The sequence below is a fragment of the Strigops habroptila genome, chromosome 1 (assembly GCF_004027225.2).
Source record: "Strigops habroptila isolate Jane chromosome 1, bStrHab1.2.pri, whole genome shotgun sequence".
Lineage (NCBI taxonomy): Eukaryota > Metazoa > Chordata > Aves > Psittaciformes > Psittacidae > Strigops > Strigops habroptila.
The window spans coordinates 105,292,630-105,311,538 of record NC_044277.2 but is presented as its reverse complement, the minus strand read 5'-3'; the positions used below and the strand labels follow the sequence as shown (position 1 = coordinate 105,311,538).

Here is an 18,909-nt window from a genome sequence, read left to right as displayed (position 1 = left end):
CTTTCCATAGAGCAAAATCTAGACCAGCAGGCACCTGACCACTTTATTTGTAGACATCCACATCAAAGTGGGTTATGCCCTCCAAAAGGAAAAGCACAACTCGTCTGAGCCCCTTCAGGAGGGGTGCAGTTACATTGGGCTGTACAATCTATTTCCCAATCTCAGTAAAGATGTTGGTGTTTGGATTTGCAATCATCTGAGACTGGTTATTTTTCAGCACCATTATTTATACCCTAATTTCACTTGGCTGATTTCTGGAGGTATGAATCTAAAATATCAGGCATGAGTCTACAGTATGAATACTTAAAGTATGACAACAGCAATAAAGCCATAAACAGCACAAAGAATAGACAGTGATATATTACATGGCCAAGTGACAAGCAGCAGCCCAGCCTGCGGTCCCTGGGATACCGCTGGCTCCTGCTTCTGGTCCAGACTCACATTGTCTGAGTTTCTCCATTATTAATCTGTTCATGACCCATGCAAGGACCAATGCCAATTTCTGCACTCAGGGGAGATAACCTTTTTCTTTAATTTTCCACCTGGGATGCAAATACGATGTGAGAAAAAAGTTGGATCATGGTCCAATTCTGAGAACTTGCTGATGTAACTCTTGGAGTGCAATGGTTTGCACACAAGTAAAAAATGCTTGTCAGGCATTAAATGTTATAATATATCTCATCTCTTCCTCTCCCCTCCAACCCTCCCCCCCCCTCCAAATTTCTACCTCTTGCCTTCACTTTCTATTTCTTACAAAAAAGCATGGCATTGGACAAAATGTGGTAAAAATGCTGAGAAAGAAAGATTTTCAAAAGGAAAAATCAAAATTGTAAATTTTCCCCCAAAATATGTTTTCTCATCATCAGCTTTGCTTTTTTTTTTTTTTTTAAACTGAAAAATATTCCAAACCTGTAGAAAACTTCTGACTTCCTTCAATTCTGAAAGGAAAAAAGACCCTGGCATATCTCCACTTTATTCTCAGCTTTATTAATTGTACTGAACCACTTTGCTCCAGATGAAAAGAACACCAAGGAGTACTGCTCTGTCCATACATCATCTGTGTGAACAGATCGAACACATTGAAATGCTTCAGATAGGACTGTTCTGCTTGAAGATCCTTATCACCAGCTTCCCCTGCTTCTTTGAAACTCCCTTCTGTAACTAACTGTACAGTACATCCCTCTTGTCTATTTTAATGAAATGTTATCACACTAATCCTCTCATTTCAGAAAACATATGCATAATGAAAATGCACCCCTATTGCTCTAGCAGCATCACTTATATCATGCCCTAGGGATGGCAATTGCCATAGTTTTGATGAAATATACAGAGACTAATTAACGATGATATATTTCATATCATTTTACAATATTGATTGCAACTAAATAAATTACAGCCACCCATAACCAATAGAACAAATTTATTAACAACACTTGGTTCCTGCAGTCTGAAGTTATTACTATAATTAAAATGTTTCTGAGTCTCTCTGTTTACAGAGTAAGCTAGCAACAGAAAAATGATATTGTCCAGGAGCTGCAGTTCTGACACTGTGATTGGGATACTGTGATGCTGAATTGCTGCCTGCTATATACAGATCTGAAGTTGAATTTTTGAAAGGCAAGTGCATTTATGCCCATTTGGTTTGGTCACAGGTCATACATCTTTTGTTGCATAAATGGATTTGGAGTATTTTAGAGTTATTCAGTGAAAATATGTTCTGAGGCTGACACTAGCTTTCCCCGCAAAGAAAGACAACTCCCACTGTAATGGTTCTATGATCTAAAGCTGCTTCTCTCCTGAACAAGGTAAATGTAGCTCAATGTAAATGTAAAAATAAATGTAAAACACAATGTAACAAACACACACAATGTAAACATCAATGTAGCTCAAGCTTTCACCACATGCTGAATTCCAAGCCAAACTTTTAATCTCTTGCTGAATGCAGACTTAAGTGCTTACTTCATTAGAAATGGGTTTCTAAGTAGTTGGCTGAATTGCAGACCAACTTCTAACATACACTTGCTCTAAAAACAGCAAACATCTTTCCTTTTTATTTTTAATGAAGATTGGGCAATATATTTGCAGAATGTCCACCTGGTTTCATTCCCATGTTCGCATCATGAAGCAGTGAGCTCACGTCTGCTGTGTTGTAGGTCTGCCCTGTTTCTGCCTCATGGTCTTTCACACAGGCTGCAGACAATATCCCTTCTACAATGCCTGTGATTACATGTGAAATGAACATGTTTTTATGGATTTGGGGACATTCTGCCAAGTTCTCTAAAAATAACCCTATTCTGCAGTCAGTCTGGGTCACAGAGATTTCAAGTGAAAAACTAATAATGTCCTATAAGATACATGTAAAAAGAAAACTAATCTGAAAAATTTGAAACAGATGTACACAAAATAAAACTCTTTGGTAGTGGCAGAGAAAAGTACTGTAAAATGATCTTGAAAAGAGACAGAGTCTGATTTAGAACCACAAGAGAACTGAGGTCCAACATCCCAAGGTGAGAAAGCACCTACCTCATTCTCTGATCGTCTGGGGGAGTCATCTCCAGGTCATGGGTAGGTCCATTCAGACCAATCACATGCAAAGAAATAGTTGGATTTTCCATTCCAGCCTGGATTTTAAAATAAGAATAAATTATCATATCTTATACAACACTGAATGGTTTTGATTTGTTATATCTCCATGGATTATAAAATGCATTCCATTGTATGGGGTTACACACTGGATTGCTGCAGTTGTTCACAAGGAAACTGCAACTGTAGTGATGTGGCATGGACATGAGGAAAGCTTGGCAGGCACAACCAAGAGGTAATTTTACTCAGGACACCTTTAGCCTTGGTAAAAAATGCTAATTTTCTCAGTGATTGGAAATACCACTATTTTATGTACCTTTTGATAAAAGGTTGTTTAACAGGGTGATGGTAAATATAATAAAATACTGACTCATTTTGTACTGTAGGAAAGGGCATCCCTTAGTGAATCATTTGTTACTTTCCACAAAACCTGCATGTATGTAGATATCTTTCCTATTAAATTATGGTTCAATTTGGAACACCATGTGAGGTCTTAGGTAATCAGTACATGAACCAAGAGACCCAGAAGAAGTTACTGCAGCATGGCACACTCCTGTACTGTCTTATAATAGAGAATTACAACAGTAGCAGCAGCAGTGTATCAATACTGAGAGAGAGGACTATTTATTTTATTTTCCCTTACCTTTGGATAATGATACGTTTTAACAGTAGGGTAAAGGCTGCCAGTGTATACCGGGATCTCCATAGTGGGGACTCTGGAGGCATTAATTGTTGCATACGCTAACCTGGTGCCATCAGGAGACCACCAATGAGCAATATGAGTCTTTAAGATCTCCTCTAATTAAGAAAAAAAAAAGGCGAGAACAGAAAAAAAGGCTATTAGACGTAAATTACTAGTTAGTAATAAATGAAACTGTAGATATGGAAATCCCAGTCTAATCACAGCATGTGGAGGATGCCACAGGAATATCAATTGAAAATACTCATTAAATTACTTCATATACACAAATGAACACAATTGATAACAATTACTCTGAATATAAGGTTATAAAGCATAATTACTTTGCTCAAGAAACATCAGATTATTCGTATTAGTACACACATTCATGACAGTACAAAAGTCCCTGCTACTCCTACAGTGTGTCCTGTACATAGGAATATGTATCCTATCACATAGGTTATATGTGAACATGTATTTGTGCATGTGTTGGCAGTCTTGGGTTCCTACCTGCGTGATGGCAACATAACCAAGGCTCCCCTGGTGCTAACGGAGAACTGTAATGACTGAGATTTAGTTTGCCTTCATAAGGACTTCACGAAGTCATACTAGGCACATATCAACGGTTTATAGTTAGATAAAAATGCTTCCGCTACAATTTAAATCTTCCTAAGCTCTGTTGCCAGTTGGGAATAAACAAAAATAGCAATTTTCTGTAAGTTATGAAATGCTGGAACTTGGAAACAATTTACTAGATACCAGGCTTTAGAGTCTGTGGCTTGGATGCCATCTTGACTTTTATCCCTATTTCATTTTTAAAATCCCTTTTGCAAACAACTTTTCCGTGAGTTGCCAAGGTTAGAAACTGGTACTCTTTGCCACTGAATTTTCGGATTACAGATATTTTTTGTGATTGGAATAATACAGTTGCTGTTGAAAAGCTACTCAGAAAGATGATCTTAAGGTCCTTTCCAACCCTAACTAACTATTCTATGATTCTATGACATGACTACAAACATGTCAGAGTTCAAGTACGTAAAGACAAAACAAGATTGCCATCATAAGAAATCATTTTGTAGACTGCCAGAACCTAATTCTTATCAAGCATATATCCAAAGAACTTCTAATTTCTAATATGTTTTCCATATAATTTAATATCCTTCATTGTGAAGATGACTTCAGCTTATAGATACCCAGCAAAGCTCTAAAATTTACTCTTTGTCCAAAGTGTCTCCAGTTACTGACATTTGGAAGACACTAACTTGGCTTTTTAAACCTCCTATTTTTTGCAAGGCAATAATGTAATCCATTTTCATTAAGAGGCTTAATATCACATGAGTCATTCCTATTTAAACCATAGCAGAAGGGCTTGCATATGCTGTACAGATTGATGGGCAGGAAGACAGGTCCTATTACTTTAATTTGAGAATAAGAATTAAAGAGGCTGCAGAGTGTTTCTAAGCCTTTGCCATGAAGTCCTGCTACAGAAGTCCAAAGAGCTCCAATGTCTGCTGTTATCACTGGTCATTGGAAAAATTAGGATTTTTAGATTTCAGACCCAGAATGTTTGGACACCACCCTATGATGAGCCCTCAATCAAACCAGAATATTGCTCTGGTCTGAAGAGTAGAAACTCACCAAAGACTGTTTTAATTCTTTTAAAAAAATCTTGGATGAGCAATCCTTGGAAAATAGACAGGCAATTATATTCATCATGGAGAAAATGAACAACTTTGTTAATCCGGGCTTGCATATGGCTTGAGATAAAACTTAAGGTACCATTAGAAAGGGTGCAAGGGAAAATCATCCTCAATAGCTATGATTGCTACAAATACAAAATTAATGAATCAATACTGAATGGCAACATGTAAGTAAGGTTTCGGAAAGACATTTAGGAAGTTGCAATTATTACATGGGAAAGCACTTCTGGCAAATTTGCCTTATGGCATTGTTGTACCTGTTGTATGTACATCTGAAAGATGCCGCTTTTGACTTTCAGACTGGTTCCTCATTAAAGAGATAATTAAAAGCATAAAAGAAAAGGAGTAAAAATGGATGGCAGATGAATCCTTGACATTTTAACATTAATTAGGAACGACTTTATTCAGCAAACATTTTCTCCAGGATCTCAGACTTAATGAAGCAGTTCTGTTGAAGGTCACATGCCACGAAAGGTTTTAGTGCAGGTTTTGTAGTCCTCTGTTAATAAGGTTTAATTGTGTGAACCTTTGCCTTGAAACAAAGCCAGGACCTTGCCACTATTAGAGAAATGAGTTAGCTTTACAGAGAACATTTTTATAAACTACAAAATGCATTAGTACCAGAAAGTTTCAGCGGAAACTAAAACATAATTTGCAGACAAACTCTTCTTGGGGACACTTCATTTCTTGCACTTTCATTCACCACATGCTCAGAAAATCAATTGCATTCAATACTTCTGGGTCTTTCTGAAGTTAGTTCAGACCCTATCTCTCGTATATGAGAAACCAGGTTCTCCTTAAAGACCAACCCTCCACTCCGCATATACCTCATAACCGCCTTGCTAAGAGTATAAAGCAATAATTGATCAAAAATTTAGCTCTTTTCCTCAAAGCTTGCAGTTGCTGAGTGCTACATGATGTAGTGATGCTGTGGCTGAGCTGCAGAAATTCTTCTCAGTTAGTTGCTGGTGACTTTGTGCTCCTTCTCCACATCTTTGCTTGCCAGCCACCACACTGGGGCACACAAACCCTAGAAATAGTGAGAATGAAGTGTGCAGTTCTTTAACTGAGAAAGGACTCCTTAGACTTGGTGGCTGGGTTAAAGCATGGTGTCTGAGGCAAATCAGTGCTTATTCCACGTTACCACATTTAATATCAAACCTCTCCGAAACAGCTGGATGACCTTGTTTGTAAGTAGTGACTCTTTGGTGGGGACATGTATTAGCCAGCTGGCAATCCAGTGAAATTTTGATGCTCAAGGAGTGTTACAGGATGTACATTTTAATCTCCATTCTATCTGAATAACATGTAATTAAATGACCATTTCAAAGCTGTTTGGAACAAAGAGTCTTCTAAGCTAACAGACCCTCAGGAGCATTTGAAGTCCTAGGTCAGATTATACTCAGTGACAGGAAGCAGAAAAGAAGAAGTCCCTTGCTGCAGTTCTCAGCTGCCAAGTAACAAGAAGTGATGAGTCTGGGTTTAGGTGTAGCATTTGGCCATGATACCATAAGGACAATATCTGGATGGACTGTACAGTGGATCAGAGATTGGATGGACGTTTTTATTAAGTGTGTTTATCCAAAAGTAGCCCAGCACATGTATAAAAGGAAAGGAAGCATTTGCTTGTTGCAAACTTTGAGTTAATGCTAGCAGTACTTGTAAGAGCAATGAAATAGCAGACTTGTATCTTACATTAGGTAACAAACTTCTCAAGGAATCACAGGAAATAGGGCTGGAAGGGATTTCAAAAAATGATCTGGCTCCTTCCTCCATGGGCGATGTCCACCCCAATCTTCACAAGTGGATTTTGCTATTCCTTTTGATACTGATACAGCACCTTTGGCAGAGGTTTAGCCATAGAAATCAAACAGTTTTTATTTTCTGCCTAAGCACTGAACAGTCCCACTGAAGTGCATCCAGACCTCTGCCTTCTTTTACAGAACCAAAGCAGGGAAAAGCATGAGGGCTTTATTTTCTGCAACCTCAGTGGCAACCAGCAGAGTCTGGATAAAACTTGTCATATCACCAAGTTTGGAAATATACACACATGGTTTTAAAGTTATGACCCATAACCTGTAATCTCTACAGACATTTCCATAACAAATCCACTGCCCAAGCTTGCACAGAGTTCTAGGTTCTAGGCAGAGCTCCTCTTTGTTAACGAGTGCATCTAAATGCAGTGGCCATGGGTGTTTCTTCATACATTTCTAAAAGTCTAGTTCTGCAGCCTTTGTCCACCCTGAGTCATATCTGTGAATTATGCCAAAAAACCCAAAACAAAACAACAACAACAAAAGAAAAAAAAAAAAAAAAAAAAAACCTCTGCCACAAAAAAAATTATGTCAGGGAAAAACTGAGAAAAAGGAATAAAGAAATAATTCTCAAGTGAAAAAATGTATTCAATATTTTTGTTGAATACATGTATTCAACATGAACATGTATTCAACAGAGGCATATAGCTGTACTAGTGTATAACTTACTCGCTGAAGCTATGCATATTACAAGCATCAATACCCCAGTTCCCATGTACAATGAGAACAGCTGAAGAAACCACCCTGATCAGCCACTTGCCTTTAGCTGCCCCCATGCTTCTGCTCTGTGCAAGGCAGGATCCTGTCACTCCACAGCCATCCTCCAGATGTGCCCGTGCCATGTGTCCATGCTGCCCCCCCTTGTTGGAGCGCAGTGGAAGTCAGACGAACGCAGCTCTGCTGGTCATGGCACATAAAGCCCTTCTTACAGGAGTGAGCAAGTCAGTGAAAGGCTGCTCCTAAGAGCTTTTCAATTTTTAACTGCTAACATCTTCTAATACGAAGGCCCGGGAAATATATTACAATGAATGCAAAGAAACTGACCTTTTCTCTTCCAAGAAAAAATTACTCACAGATCTGTACTGCAGGTAAACAAAAGATCTTCTGGAAATCTGAATGGTGTGTTTACCCTTGATGAAGCCTGTCATGTTATACCAATGTGCAGCAGTTAACAACTGCAATGCCATTGACTTCAAAAAAGTAACTTTCATTTATAACAGTGGAGGAGGTTGGAGACTGAGCAGGAAGGGTTTTTTAACTGCATCTAGAAAAGTAGAGGCTTTCTGCATCTCAAGACGTCAAAATAAGGGTGCATGGGTAGAGGTACTTAGCAGGCTTTAGCTATTAAATAAATCAATTTCTTTTATACAATAAAAATTCTTGTCTTGTTCCAGACATTACATTTTCTTCTTCGGTAGGAAATCGAAACAGTATTATGAATGTTGTACTCACAGAGGACAAAGACAGATAATAAACAGTTCGATTCTCCTTTGAATAAAGATGTGCACACACACATACACATAAACATATCTAGTTTTCTGTCAACAGACCCATTGATTTCTGAATATTTTAATTTTTACATAAAGTATTATGCAAGATTTTGTCTGACAGAGGGAACTTCCCTTTCTATGTTAATTCTTGCAGATGTGGTAAAGTGCAGCAATTCCAGGAAGCATAATCACTGGTTTTGTTTGTGCAATGTATTGTTGCTGATGCTCAGATCAGTAAGTATTTGGTGTGCTGAAGACATTTTGCCACTTTATTAAAACTGTTAATAAAAAGGAATTTTAAACAAAATGAAATTAAAGCCTAGCATAAAGGCCATGGCTTACATTAGGAAAGAAAGCTCAAAAGAATTTGTCAGTAGAAAGCATCAAAAGAACATGAGAGGAAGAGAGATCAGAGAACAGAAAGGGGGTCTAGGAAAGGAGAAAACAAAGACTTCTGAGACAGCAAAACCCCCAGGGTTCTCATAAAAACATCAAATAAATACAAATGCTTATTTGACAGCTGCCATCTGTTTTAAAATCAATTACTAGATCATTTCAAAGCACCAACCACACGTCCAAACTGATTACTATTGTATAGTTTGAAAGCAAGTATTTTTACCCAGTTAGGGAAAAATCATTGTTCATATTGGCCTCCACTGACATGTGTTTCAGGGAAGGCTTTAGAAGGCCACCGTGCCATCTTTCATACACACGCAAGCAAATTTTTCTGAGTTGTTGTAGTGTGGATCTATACCAACTTCCATTAAGTCATTGTAATAGGTATAAAATGGGTGTAAAAGTAGTTATGTGTGTGCAAACAGTATAAAGCTGCTTTATATTACTATATCCAATCCATATTTTCCTGTGTTGACATTATTTTATGCTGATGTCAGCAACAGCCCTGAAGCATTATTGATTTCTGTGCAATTAATCCTATTTCACAGTTGTCTAATTGAGTCAGGTGGAAAAACCCACAATTTTTCAGGGCCACTAAACAATTCAACAACCTTTTGTAGAAAAAAAATTGTCTCACAGTCCCTGTATGCAGACAACAACCATTCTCAAGGTGCTTGGGCCATCGTCCAAAAGATCCTTAAGAAAACCTGAGCTGCAATGCTCACCCCACTGACCCTTTATTCCTAACTCAAAACACAGTAGTCTCCACCACTGACAGGCAACAAGCTCATGAAGAATAAAATACTACTTGCTTTCATGGTGGTATTGAGGACTTGCTTTAGAAAGCACGTTTTAGACATCAAACTCTTGATCCAAGAAACTCACCACCTGATGGCAGCAGCATTACGCAAGCATGGAGCTGAAGAGACACAGGCAAGAGGCTCCCATTATCTGGCAGTTGCAGGAATGTGGCAGCCCCTCATCTCGGGGAAAGGAACCCAGCTAGGAGATCAGCATCTCCTTAAGCACAAGGAAGGTGTAGGCTGCAAATGTCATTAATTGCCCGTTAGTCATGTGGTTTAATTGCTTGAGCATGTGTTTTCTGCTCACTCGGTCTTGAAAACCCTTGCTCCTGCAGAACATTGTACTGAGACAGTGGGTGAAGGCTTAGCAAGGGCTTTCTGCCTTGCTGTGCCCAGATGCCGAGGACCTGGAGAGAAGCTCATTTCAGTTGGGTGGTTCATGCTGGGTGCTGAGGACAACCCTATGGGACTCTTCATGTGTTCTGCATGGTCAACAAGGTTGCGTCTTGCCTTCATATCTTCTATATGGGCCCCAGAGCTGTTGCACAGCCTAAGCCAAACACAAGCTTGGCAAACAGGCAAAGCCCACAAAATCTGAAGGCAAATGGGCTATGGTCCACCTTTCTTTCTGCGAGATGAAGGTGGTTCTGTGTAACACCACCACGAGCTGCCATGCTCCAGTGGAAGACATGTCACCAGTGGATCCTCTCTAATACCTGACAAGGACCCCTGAGGGAATGACACAGCAATGAAGAGCAAACATCATCCAACAGAGTAAGAGTGTGAACATCAGAGGCAGCTCTGCCAGACATCATGGCCAAATCCTGATCACTTCAACCTGGGCTCCTTATCCATACTCCCAACTACCTACTAATGCTAGTAGGGTATTTCTGTTATTTTTCCTTTTGTTTTGTTTGTTTGTTTTCTCTTTTTCCGCAGTCCATTGATTCTCCTTATTTTTTGTGTTTCAAACACTAAAGGATCCTGTAGTTGTTGTATGAGTCAGGGCATTGGGGTGTTGATTACAAGGTTATTGACAAGTAGCTGCCAGACCTTCTTTGCTGTCTGAGTGCTTGAGGGCTTCAAAATGCTGGTGGTATTGATTATGGGCCTGATTCCCTCCTCAGGTATATTTCTGCAGCTCCTACCAGAATATATGCAGGAGGCCAGGCTCAGGCTATAGTAACTAAGAAATCACTATTGTTTAAAGTCTTCCTCATTCATACACATAGATTTGTTGAAAAAACAAAAACAAAACCCAAACAACCAAACCTAACAAAACAGACGCACCTAAGTGTGTGTTGTCAACTGAGAAGTACAGGTGGATTCGCACAATTAAGAGAAGAATTCAGCTATTTGGAAATAGCCAGAGAGGCTAGGAGCTCCTCCAGGCCATCTTCACATCCCAACAAACTGTGCGTACTCAGCTGTACAAACCCCACTTGAGATGGAAAAACCCATGGAGAGGAGCTGTCCCTTGGATCTCCCATCGACCCTGTGTCTCCCACAGGCCTTCCAGCTCCCCAGGTCTGGGACTCCCTCCAGAGCAGCCACAGCTGGTAGGCAGGGTTACCAGACATCAGACAAAATGCCACACTATCCTGAGGGCACATCAGTATTTCAGGAGCTTTTTTGCAATAAACACTGTTCTCGTTGGACAAACATGGCAGAACAACTCCACACCCTCCTTCTGTTCTCTTCAGAAGTTTCCTTTTTTGTGCTTCTGGCTTTTTCTCCTCTGTGCACCACCCCTAGCAATCCTTAGATTTTTGCTTTCTGAAGCATTAATGATTAACTCTCACAATAGCTCCTAACAATTAGCAGGTTTCCTCCTTTGGTGGTGTGAATCAGTCTCAGCCATAGTAAAAACCTCTTGGGCCATCCTGGGTAGACGGGCATGTAGACATTTCATCAAAACAGGCAAGTCTGTGATCTGTCAGGATGTCCAGATATAATAACGGAAACAGGGACTGAATTATGAAAGTAGAAATATTACTTAGAGATCAGATCATCATATATTCCTGTTTCTCACTCACTCCAAAGAGCAAATGTATCTAGAAAACCCGTCCGCAGCAGCACACTGATGTATGCCATGAAGGCATAATAAGAACGTATTTTTCCATCGCCTGGCATAAACAAACCCACAGCCTGTTGTCAGCTCTCCATGAAAGCCTGTTAGTTAGAGGCACTAAATCTGTAGAAGCTATGCCTGGGAAAAGTCTTCTGAGTCATCTGCACTGGAGCTTATTTGCTGTGGGTAAATGTTCATTGCAAGGTCGTGTCATACCCTTTCAGCCGATAAGGACCTAGACAAGGCAGAATTCATGTTGCCCCACTGACCGGATGCAGCAGGGTTTCTTATAGGCAAATCCCCCTTTTTTTTTTTCTCTCTCCTTTTTTTGTTTTCTTTCTTTTTCTTTTTCTTCCTCCCCCACCCCTTGCTGCCTAACTGGTTGCTATGGCTGGAAACACAATTTGCTTATCTGTGCAATGCAGTGAGACAAATCAAGGCTTTCATTATGTGCTGCATATTACTCTATTCAAACCTGCTCAAGTAGCTTCCACTTCACCTTTCCTTTAAATTAAAAGTTACAGGTTCTTCCCAACTAATCTGTGAGGTTTATGATTGATAGGAGGAAGATGGACAGCCAACGTTGACACTGGGGATCCATTTCAGTAGCTACAGACATATCAAGAAAGTTAGTGATCACAAACCCCTCTGAATTTGACTATCAAAAATTCATTAGATGATTGCAATAGTTCAAGAACACAAGTGCCCAAAAGCAATCTCTTTTAATGTTTCATAAAGAAATATGAGAGATAAGAAGACTGAACAGCCTGACATCGCTATTAAAGAACTTGATGCTTCAACCCCATGGACTTTTATCAGCACTTGCGCAAGCTGTCATTCAAGTGAATCACTTGCATGATTTATTCACCCTGAGCAGACCTGCTAGTCACCTAGCAGGAGTGTTACTAAATGTCAGTTAATATTGCAAAATACAGCACTACTTTATAAAATGGGAACTGTAGCACATTGGCTGAATTAAGTTTAGCTCTAAATTTCTTATCCAGTTTAAACTGCTACAGTCATTGAACAGCTATTAAAAACCCACTCAGAGTTTATATTGCCCTACTATGGCAATATTCACAGAGGTTTCAACCTGAACAGTGATTCAGGATCTGGCTAATAAAGAGACTTAGCTCAATAATGACTCAGAGGATGAATTTGATTTTACAGTACTGAATAATCAGAGATCAATAGAGTTGCCCAGGAATAATAAAAAAGAGAGCAGGATAAAAACAGGACTCAAATCAGCTTATGGCAATATTTTAGAAAAAATACTCTTATTAAATAACAAAAACATATATTATTAATGAAGCCAATGGCATGTAACGAGGTTATGCCACTGATGGATCAGTGTGGTTTGACTGTTTATCAGAGTGGTGGCACTTGCATGTTGAACAGAAATTATGTTTTTCCTAAGCGCAAGTCTAAGGTAAGTACACAGAAGAGACAAACATAGCTGTAGTACAGTGTTCACCTATCAAAATCTCTTTCATTTCTACCCCCAGGAAATATTTATTTTCAATATTTTTGAGCTGTGGACTACTACTGCATAGTAATTCTAAATCTACTGGCAAAAGCTTGCATAGTCACCTTCCTTGGACCTCTCGGAACTACCGGGGAGCTGCAGACCTCAGTCTAAACCCCACTAATGCCCAGAAGATACTTAGAGATGCTTTGGGTACAGGTGACATCTTTAGCTACAATATGACAAGAGGGAAAGCCATGTAGTACCCTGCACCTAGGGCAAGGGCACCAAGTCTGTGTAACTCTGATTGAGATCCACAGCTCAGAAACTCCCATAAGTAAGTGAGGTAGTAAATAAAACACCATGTTTTACATATGCAGAATGCCCAGCAGGGAAATGCTGGCAAAGCATAAATCAGTTTGCAGCAAACAACATTTCTGCCCCTAACACTTAGAAGCCCTTTATACTAAGGGAATAAGCACATGCCCAGACAAAGACAGACAAATTAGGGAAACACCTTTAGGAGGTGGAAATAAAGCTATTGTGAGTACTTTCCATTCACATTTGTATGAAGGCCTCCAAGGGCACTGCTAGGGTGAGCAAGGTGGTATCACCCATCTCTTGCTTTCAAGAGGGTACCTGCTACTCAGTGCATTGCCCAGTGAAGGTCTGGTCCATGACACATTTCTCGTCACAGGCACTACCCCTACACATGTCTATATTCGCTATTTTTATTTTTCAATTTATGACCATTCTAATTTCCTTGGAGAGTCAAAAGTTTACATCTCTAACGACTGCTAGTTTCACTTTAAAGCTACAAGAATTAGACTCTTCTAATGAGAGTTTTAATTGGATAGTGAATTAGATACCAGATGAGGGTAACTATTCATACTGGCAATAGAATTCCAGAGATTTAGATTTTTTTTTTTTTTTTTTGTTGTATTGATTTGAGTTTTCTATTCCCTGCTGCATCTTGTTTTTCATAGTTGTACATTGATTCCATTATTTTCAACATTTTAATTTCAGCTGACAAAACCCCCATGCATAAACCAGCACATAAAAATTGCAGAAAAAAATTACCAAAATGCATAGAAATGTACACATAAACACACACACACACAGAGCCATCGGTAACAGCAAAAAGAAATTGTCTGCATAATTAGATCTAAAACTGGTAGGAAAAAACTTATTAAAAATTAATATCATAGGCAATTAAGAATTTTAAGGGAAAAAACCCACCCTGATTAATTAACTGCAAATTATAAGTATTACTTTGAATTGCGCTGTACAGAACAGTATGAAATTACTAATTATCCTTGCCCACTTTGTTCAAAGATCATGAATGTGCATTTTAATTTACACTGGAATAAGCTAAATATGCTGAGAACCAGCATGTAGAATTCTGCAGAAATCACTGGGGATGAGGGGAAACTCCCCCATTACCATATAAATGACATGCACAGAGTTATAAATGACACACACTAGATCCAGCTCGTATTGTTCCTTAAGATGTAGCAGGCTAATACCGGAAATTAAAATAAAGCTTATAACCTACCAGATAATAAATGTAACCAATACCTGACAAATCCCCATCTACTGAAGATAATTTTGTCTGCTGTTTTTTGCTGATTAAGGGTGGCTTTGGAAAAAAAATACCCTTCCTTTTCCCCTCTTTATCTGTTGCATTTATTGGCAGGATGGAGATGGCTCCATTTTTATCTACCTAACAGCTTACAATATCTAGCATAGACTAATCTTCATTTCCACGGCCCTCACAGCCTGCTCTACCCTTAAACACTTCCTACTTAGTATCAAGGACAATTCCCATATAAAAAAAGACTCATTATAGCATCTTCTTTTTCCACCAGTATTTTTTTACCATGACATCCATGATGTTACCAGCACTCCTGTGTTGAGATCAAGGATGACCGGCAGCTCATTATTCTCTGAAGAAGTCTGGGGACTGGGTCTGGTTTTCGGGAGTATTTGTGCAGCACTAGGCACAGCCAGGCCAGGAATTCTCTAAGTCATGTTATTCCTGAAGTATTTGGAATGGGATACACTCAGAGATGATAATTTTAACACATATTGCCCTTTATTTCTAAGGCTTCCTTGGATGCCTTTCATCTTCCCATGGTAACTTTCCCCCTGGAAAACACAGCAGCTCGGGGCTGGCTAAACATCCCTTCCCACTGATGACGCATGTCTGTGGCAGTCCCTGAGGTGGGTATTGTGCCCTACTGCTGCGTGTGGGAACATCCATCTGAGAGGGAAGCTGTGATTTACTCTTCAAGCTTCTTCAGAGTACTGTTTCTCTGTCATTCACTCCAGCCCCTGAAGATTGTGTGCTCCAGTCTGCAGCTATAAACCCCAATTACATTGCTGACACGTTAGGTATGAGGTTTCCTCTTCATCAGGCTTAGCAGATTCCACCAATATTTGAAAATACTCAAACCATGGTTACATCAGGATTACACAGATTTTTATTAGTTTTCAGTGTGAAGAGCATTTCTTTAAGGAGTGCTAACAGGATATCTGGTTTCTGTTTTGCAGATCTGTGCTCACGAACTGAAAAAGCAACCATGATATACTGCTGTAAACACCAGCACCTGGTTGACTAATTGCCTGTAAATTATCTTTCCGTGCCTTGTGTACTCGGAGTGCTGGCTTACTGCAGTTTTAAGTCCAAAACTATAACTAGTATAAATAATAAATCTAGCAATACATACTAAATAAGTATTCAGTTCTTGTTTTTCAATGTAATATAAATAAATGTAACAGTGTTATGCTTGCCCACTATGGACTTCTGTGTTTGAAGGCACCAAAGCTACTTCTTTCATACTTGCGAATGCACTGTATGATTCATTATTTTCCACTTAAAACCAAAAATAGATGCCTATTCAGGAAAAACTGAAACTGTGCTCACCAACAGGGAGGGACTGGTTGGAAATGTGACGCTCCAGGGCAGCCTTGGCTCTAGTGATCACGAGGTGGTTGAGTTTGAGATCCTCAGGACAGTGAGAAGAGCATGCAGCAAGCTCACTGCCCTGGACTTCAAGAAAGCAGACTCTGGCCTCTTCAGGAACCTGCTTAGTAAGGTTCCATGGGATATATACCTAGAGGGCAGGGGGGCCCAAGACTGCTGTTCGATATTCAAGGATCACCTGCTACGTGCTCAAGAGTGTTGCATCCCGACTAGAAGAAAGTGCAGCAGGAGGGCCAGGAGACCTCCGTGGATGGACAAGAAGCTGCTGAGGAAACTTAGAGGGAAAAAAGCAGCTTATAGAAGGTGGAAGCGAGGACAGGTGGCCTGGGAAGAATATAGGAGCATTGCCCGGGAAGCTAGGGACCACGTTAGGAAAGCTAAGGCCCAGCTAGAATTAAGTTTGGCAAGGGATGTGAAAGATAACAGGAAAGGATTCTATAGATACGTAGCAAATAAAAGACAGACTAGGGACAATGTGGGCCCTCTCCGGAAGCTATCAGGAGAACTGGCTACCATGGATTTGGAGAAGGCTGAGGTTCTTAACGACTTCTTTGCCTCCATCTTCACCAGCAAATGCTCTGACCACACCACGAAAGTCTTGGAAAGCAAATGCAGGGACCGTGAAAATGAAGACCTTAGGCGCTCTGTAGGAGAGGATCAGGTTCGAGACCATCTTAAGAACCTGAACGTGCACAAGTCCATGGGACCTGATGAAATCCATCCGAGGGTCCTGAAGGAGCTGGTGAATGAAGTTGCTAAACCACTGTCCACCATATTCGAAAAATCATGGCAGCCAGGTGAAGTTCCCGATGACTGGAAGAAGGGTAATATAACCCTCATTTTCAAGAAGGGGAAGGTGGAAGACCCAGGGAACTACAGACCAGTCAGTCTCACCTCTGTGCCTGGCAAAATCTTGGAACAGTTTCTCCTGGAAAACATGCTAAGGCACATGAAAAACAACGAGGTGGTTGGTGACAGCCAACATGGCTTCAGTAAGGGGAAATCCTGCCTGACCAATTTGGTGGCCTTCTATGATGGAGCCACGGAACTGATGGACAGGGGCAGAGCAGTTGACGTCATCTACCTGGACTTGTGCAAAGCGTTCGACACTGTCCCGCATGACATCCTTGTCTCTAAATTGGAGAGACATCAATTTGATAGATGGACCACTTGGTGGATAAAGAACTGGCTCGATGGCTGCACGCAAAGAGTTGTGGTAGATGGCTCGATGTCCAGTTGGAAACCTGCAACGAGTGGTGTCCCTCAGGGGTCAGTGTTGGGACTGGTCCTGTTCAACATCTTTGTCGGTGACATGGACAGTGGGATCGAGTGCGCCTTCAGGAAGTTTGTTGATGACACCAAGCTGTGTGGTTCGGTTGATACGCTGGAGGGAAGGGATGCCATCCAGAGGGACCTTGACACGCTTGTGAGGTGGGCCGATGCCAACCTTATGAAGTTTAACCAAGCCAAGTGCAAGGTCCTACACCTGGGTCGGGGCAATCCCAGGCACTGCTACAGGTCGGGTGGAGAAGAGATTCAGAGCAGCCCTGCAGAGAAGGACTTGGGGGTGTTGGCTGACGAGAAGCTTAACATGAGCTGGCTTCAGTGTGCACTTGCGGCCCAGAAAGCCAACCGTATCCTGGGCTGCATCAAAAGAAGTGTGACCAGCAGGTCAAAGGAGGTGATCCTGCCCCTCTACTCTGCTCTCGTGAGACCTCACTTGGAGTACTGTGTACAGTTCTGGTGTCCTCAACAGAAAAAGGACATGGAGCTGTTGGAGCGAGTCCAGAGGAGGGCCACGAGGATGATAAGAGGGCTGGAGCACCTCCCGTATGAAGACAGGCTGAGAGAGTTGGGGCTGTTCAGCCTGGAGAAGAGAAGGCTGCATGGAGACCTCATAGCAGCCTTCCAGTATCTGAAGGGGGTCTATAAGGATGCTGGGGAGGGACTCTTCCTTAGGGACTGTAGTGGTAGGACAAGGGGTAATGGGTTCAAACTTAAACAGGGGAAGTTTAGATTAGATATAAGGAGGAAGTTCTTTACAGTGAGGGTGGTGAAGCACTGGAATGGGTTGCCCAGGGAGGTTGTGGATGCTCCATGCCTGGCGGTGTTCAAGGCCAGGTTGGACAGAGCCTTGGACCACGTGGTTTAGGGCAAGGTGTCCCTGCCCACGGCAGGGGGGTTGGAACTAGATGATCTTAAGGTCCTTTCCAACCCTTACTAGTCTATGATTCTATGATTCTATGATTCTATTTTATGCTTTCTTTCCTTTTTCCAAGTGGTCAGCAGAGTGCACAGTGTTTCCACTAATCTAAACTAGAAGCTTAGAATGAAGCCAAGTTAGACAGAAGAAAAGACTCTTCATTTTCAAGCATATTTTAGCTGCTGCAGTGAAGGCAAAGGACTAGTTTTGCCTCTAAATCATCTCTCAGCTGTGCTTTCAAATGCATACTGTCTCCTAGAAGAGAACTGGACAAACATGGGGCCGCGCGGGTTAGGGACAGCCTCTAGATGTCCTAGGAATGCTATTTTGCCAAAGCCAAATGCTTTGTGATCTGCTGTTTACCACCAAGCACTTGGTGGACATGCATTTGTAATTTCTACACAGACCAAGCAAATAATTCATGCAGGTGAACATCAGTTCTGGGAGGGGAACAGAAAGCTTGGCTGTTTTAATCGTAATACGCTCAGTCAGTGACAGCGCCTGGGTTTTGAGCAATGTGGCTACGTCCATCATGTTGCCACTTTCCTCCTCTTCCAGAGAAAGGAGCTGGCCCTTTTGAAAACTTGATGGAATGAAGGAAAACATACTTCTTGGCTTCTCCACTCTTCTTGCAACTTACCTTCAGGCTGAGGTGCCATTCAGCAGTGCTGTGCTGTGTAACCTGCTCATTAAAGATAACCTTGGGCCTCAGTAATGAG

At 40.9% G+C, this 18,909-nt stretch overlaps 1 protein-coding gene across 4 annotated transcripts in view; it reads right to left on the bottom strand.

Moving 5' to 3' along the window:
• DPP6 (dipeptidyl peptidase like 6) overlaps positions 1-18,909 on the bottom strand; it is a 560,201-nt gene that overhangs the window by 54,658 nt on the left and 486,634 nt on the right. For all 4 annotated transcript variants that reach the window (XM_030488693.1, XM_030488709.1, XM_030488690.2 and 1 more), the window contains exons 9-10: positions 3,227-3,381; positions 2,524-2,621 (exon numbers count right to left, since the gene is read on the bottom strand). In XM_030488693.1, coding sequence (XP_030344553.1) covers positions 2,524-2,621; positions 3,227-3,381 — 253 coding nt within the window. The remainder of the gene's footprint in view (positions 1-2,523; positions 2,622-3,226; positions 3,382-18,909) is intronic.